General features: G+C 40.3%; 1 protein-coding gene across 1 annotated transcript; it reads right to left on the bottom strand.

Annotated features, from left to right (window-relative positions):
- Window positions 1-315: 315 nt before the first annotated feature.
- IL17A (interleukin 17A) lies at window positions 316-3,159 on the bottom strand. The gene is made up of 3 exons (XM_014782866.2): window positions 3,133-3,159; window positions 1,811-2,013; window positions 316-553 (listed from the first exon to the last, which is right to left on the bottom strand). Exons 1-3 carry the CDS (start codon window positions 3,157-3,159, stop codon window positions 316-318), a joined length of 468 nt encoding a protein of 155 aa, XP_014638352.1.
- Between the last annotated feature and the right edge of the window lie 1,514 nt (window positions 3,160-4,673).

The raw sequence follows: 4,673 nt of genomic DNA, 5'->3' as shown, positions 1-4,673 counted from the left end.
GTTCTTAAAACAAATATAAAATAAGGCATGTAATTCATTAACATGGAATCTTATGCCCCAAAGTAGTTTCAGGGCCTATTAAATACATAAATAACTTAAAGACCTTAGAAAAGCAAAGAAGCAGCAAATTGGTACTCAGTCTAAACCTCCTCCTTGGGAAGAGGGAAAGATGATTCAACCAAAGTGTTACCTCTGAAACTTCAATTGAAACTTCAGTTAGTTTGAGAAGCCCAGTGAGTTTGGTCAGAAATGGAACTGGGTCTGCTTCCCAGAGAGCCTAACTGCTCTGGGGAGCTAGGGTCAGACCCGAAGTTCTTAAGGCAGGTGGCGGACAATGGGGGTGACGCAGGTGCAGCCCACGTCTACCAGCATCTTCTCCAGCCGGAAGGAGTGGGGGCAGTTCTGAGACTCCCTGCGCAGGACCAAGATCTCTTGCTGGATGGGGACGGAGTTCATGTGGACGTCTACCTTCCCTTCAGCGTTGACACAGCCCAGGTGGCGGCACTTCGCCTCCCAGATCACAGAGGGGTATCTCTCAGGGTCCTCATTACGGCTGCAGGGGAGACAAAAGCCAGGAAGAAGGTGAATTCCAGGTGAAGCAGGAAGGCGATGAAACAGGAGTAAATGAAGCGAGGCAAATTTGCAGAATGACAATCGATAGACATTGCAAAGTCTGTAAATGCTGTTAGTCTGAAAATGAAGCAGTTTGCAGAAAACTTGGATTTTTAAGGACATACAATGTTATAGAGAAAGAAGACGATGATCTGTTTTTCCCAATTTCTTTGAAGAATGAACAAAATAAGATAGACTGAGACTGTAGAAAGGATTTAAGTTTGACACAAATGATAATATTTTTAGGGTACATACATGGAAAAAGACCAGGGGAATCATCTAGGAATAAGAGGGCTGTTAATCTGACTTAATGAAGTCTGTCTTTGAAACAGGGAATGTATCAAAATTCTATCTGACAGCATGTTCTTGGAACAGAGCCCAGAGCTGATATGAAGGGCTGGATACAAAAGCTAAGTCCCTCTAGAACCTTGTCTTCCCTCCCTCCTCCAGCTGAGTGAATGATTTGCTTTGACTTTTAAATTGATTTATTTGAACTATTCTTAGTAATGGGAAGAGGAGAAGAAATCCCACAGTCAGTGAATCTGTAGGATCCATAGAACTGAGGCTTATTTGCATAAAATCAAATTATCAAAATACATTTTGTATTTGACTCTTATGGGGTCTAAATACTAGATATACTAAGGACACAGCAAATACAGGTCTGTTGGGAATGTAGATCAAGACTATCTAACTCAAAATGGGGTAGATATATCCAACATGATTCTTCCTCTGCTGGTATTCAAGCTATATTTTCCCAGTGCTAACATGACAAAAAAAAAAAAAAAAAATGCAGAAAAATCCCAGTTAATTACTACTTATTTCAACAAATCTTCTCTATGGTAGCTCTGGTAAACAGAATTCAAGCATCAATTTCCTATGATAAAAGTCTTAAAAAAAATAAACAATAGACTCAGGGTATCATAAATATGAGAATGATGACCAACATTAATTTGGGTGGGCTTTGGTGTCAGTGACAATGAGATCTAATAGGATAGGTGTTATGGACAGGATCAGGATGGGGAGTGTCCCAAAGAAGTCTGTAGAAGGAAAGCTTGAGGATCATTGTTTTGCACAATGGTCCTCCCAAGTTTGACTGATGATTCTGAGTGAGTAAAATCACCTTCAAGGTGATTAAACTGACAATCTGATGCATAAAAGGTAGAAGAATACAGAGATTTTATCTGGCGCCCTTACGTACTGGAGATCCCAAGGTGAGGTGGAGCGTTTGTGATAATCTGAGGGCCTTCTGGAATTTGTTTTCCGGTTAAGGATGTTTAGGTTGATCTTCACATTCTGAGGGAAGTCCTTGTCCTCAGTATCTGGGCAAAGTGGACTTTGTGGGATTGCTAGTCCTGCCTTCACTATAGCCACCAGACTCAGCAGCAGCAGCAGTGACTGGAACTGAATGGGAAAGGAGAGAGGGGGGGAGATTGGATTAGCATATGGTTTTCATTAACAAATTGTGACTATGGTCGTATTACTAATCATAGAGAACATGCTATGTGCCAAGATAACCTATACTGAATTTTCAGATCAGTTAAATGAAAAACTGGTTAGATGACCAAAATAATGTTAACATCATGGAGTTTTTACTAGTCTTGAACATTCTGATTTTGACTTAGGAAAGGCACATTATTCATTGACTGTCAGTACTTCTAGTAAATACGGCAAGCCATCATCCTGTCAGCACATGCATCATTGTCAGGTTATTGGGATAATTAATAATAATAATTTTCTAGGAGGAAATGGACAGAGAACCATGGTGTTCTCTGTCCTAGCATTCTGTGAAACCCTATGTGCAGTCAAATGTGCACCTTAGAAGGAAGGGCTGTAGAAAATCCATGTGGTATCAGCATTAGTGTTAGAAATGCTGTTGGTACCATTGGCAAACATCTAACCAAAAACTGGATCTTCCTTATGTTTTCTTAGGTATATTTTCCAGTTTTCCTAAATTTATGTACATTGATTCTATAATCAAATTGGGTTTCAAAAAAGATGCTTTAAGTTAAATATTTTAAAAATATAAAAACTGTTTACTCTGAACCACACCTATACATATATCTAATTAGAATAAATAGGTTTTGTGTACCAAGACTATGGTATAGTAATAGGATAATGGAAAGAAAAGTCACTGCCACAACTTATTAAATCCTCAAGGATAGTGACCCATCTTATTTTAGATTAAAGAAAAATGCTGTGGGAGAATTACATTAAACCCCTTGTACTCAGAAAAACAGATTTTCAATAAACATTCTTTCTTACTGCACGGCATCATGTGATGCTTGTGTGGTTTAGCCCCAATATAGCTATCTTTCAGTTTTAATCTTATCTTTCAAACTGATGTGTATCAGTTCTTGAAAATGCTATACATCGACAAATCTCCCGAAGCTTTAATTTCCTATCCTATGTATACAGTATTCTTGGATCTCCCTAGTTAGAATCCAGAATTTCATGTCCGCAGCCCAGCAGTATTATCTGGTCCAAATTAACAAGAACATTGCACGCTAGTGCAGAACTCACCACGGATGAAGTTCTCAGAGGAGTCATTGCAGTTTCTCCCGATTAACTGGAGATGGATGAGCTCGTGCCTGTTGAGAGATGGTGAAGTGTAGCGCTATCTTCTCTCTTTTTATAGGACTTTGCTTCTGTGGTCACTTACGTTGGCGTGTCAGAGTACGTTCAGGGGTGACACCATTTTGGTTAAAAGTTCCATCCCCAAATCAGGTCAGAGAAGAACCTCCCCTTGATGACGGGTAATACCTGCTTCTGAAGGAAAATGGGAAGGGCAGAAATTTACGTTTCTAAAGAACTGTGTCCACTCTTCATTCTTCAAGGAACTATTACTTGATGGAAACTGAGCAAAGATGCTTTACTTATGAGCTGATATCATTTATTTATGGACATATAGAAAGCTGCCATAGAGCTATGCTCTATTTTAATGGCTCACGAGGAAATAAAAATTTGATATATCATTCAAGTGTTCAGGTGTCATGTGTTTTGATTTCCCATTTGATAATTCCTTTCTTCACCAGATTCCCTAGCCAGATGTTGTGCAGACCACTCCAGAAACTACTCCATATAAAAAACAAAAAATGAATAAATAATTTAATGATGACAGTACATATTATTTCATTGAATTAACATTTGCTTTGTTGAATGTCTACTCTGCTCAATAACTAGGATCAAGAAATGTGAGATAGACCACTAAAGGCATGTCTGAAACTGCGTGTTACCGAGCAACTTGTTGACTCATGCAGTTCTTCAGGAGGAATGAGATGGAGATGAAGAAGTGAGGATATGTAGCCACGCAAAGGAAGGAATCAAAAACTGAGATGGAGACTGAAGAAAGGTGGTGGAGATACAGGACAGGAGGACAATGGAGAGTAGAGAATGATAAGGACAAGAAGAAAGAGGAGGAATGAGGGGATAAGAAGCATAGAGAGGAGGAAATGGTTCTTTCCTTCCTTTTCTCTCCACTCTCTAAGTGAGATGAACTTTGATTTCAGGTCCTTGAGAAGAGCTCCTCCTCAGGGCATTGAGGACTAGCACAAGATGATAAAGATGAGGGGTCAGTGGATACAGATGTGGTTAGCAACATGTCGCCCTCTCTCTGCCCCCTCTCTCCAGTGAGGTGGACGATGGCTCCCAAGTCCTCTTAGCTGGTATCGCACGTTATACATGGTAACGCAGGGAGGCTGACTAGCACTTCTGACTCAACAGTTGGGGTGCAGAAGAAGTTTGCTGGATCTTGGGCCTGTTGGTCCTGAGATCCCTTGTCCTGCTCTACTCTGTATCTCAGAGGACTGACCTTGCAGGCAGCTTTCTCAGACTCCGCTGTTGGCTGCCTTTCAGCTGGATTCAGCCAAAGGGAAATTGGACAGCAGAAGAGTGGGAGCAGGGAGAAGGAAGGGGAGGGAGAATAAAGGGTCTTTGATTTCCCATTTGATAATTCCTTTCCTCACCAGATTCCCTAGCCAGATGTTGTGCAGACAATTCCAGAAACTACTCAAGGTCTCACCATATAAACAAACAAACAAAAAATGAATAAATAATTTAGTGAT

The sequence above is a fragment of the Ceratotherium simum genome, chromosome 13 (genome assembly GCF_057802395.1).
Source record: "Ceratotherium simum simum isolate JZ-2026a chromosome 13, ASM5780239v1, whole genome shotgun sequence".
Taxonomy (NCBI): domain Eukaryota; kingdom Metazoa; phylum Chordata; class Mammalia; order Perissodactyla; family Rhinocerotidae; genus Ceratotherium; species Ceratotherium simum.
Note: the sequence above shows the minus strand (reverse complement) of the source record. Positions and strands in the feature narration are given on the sequence as shown.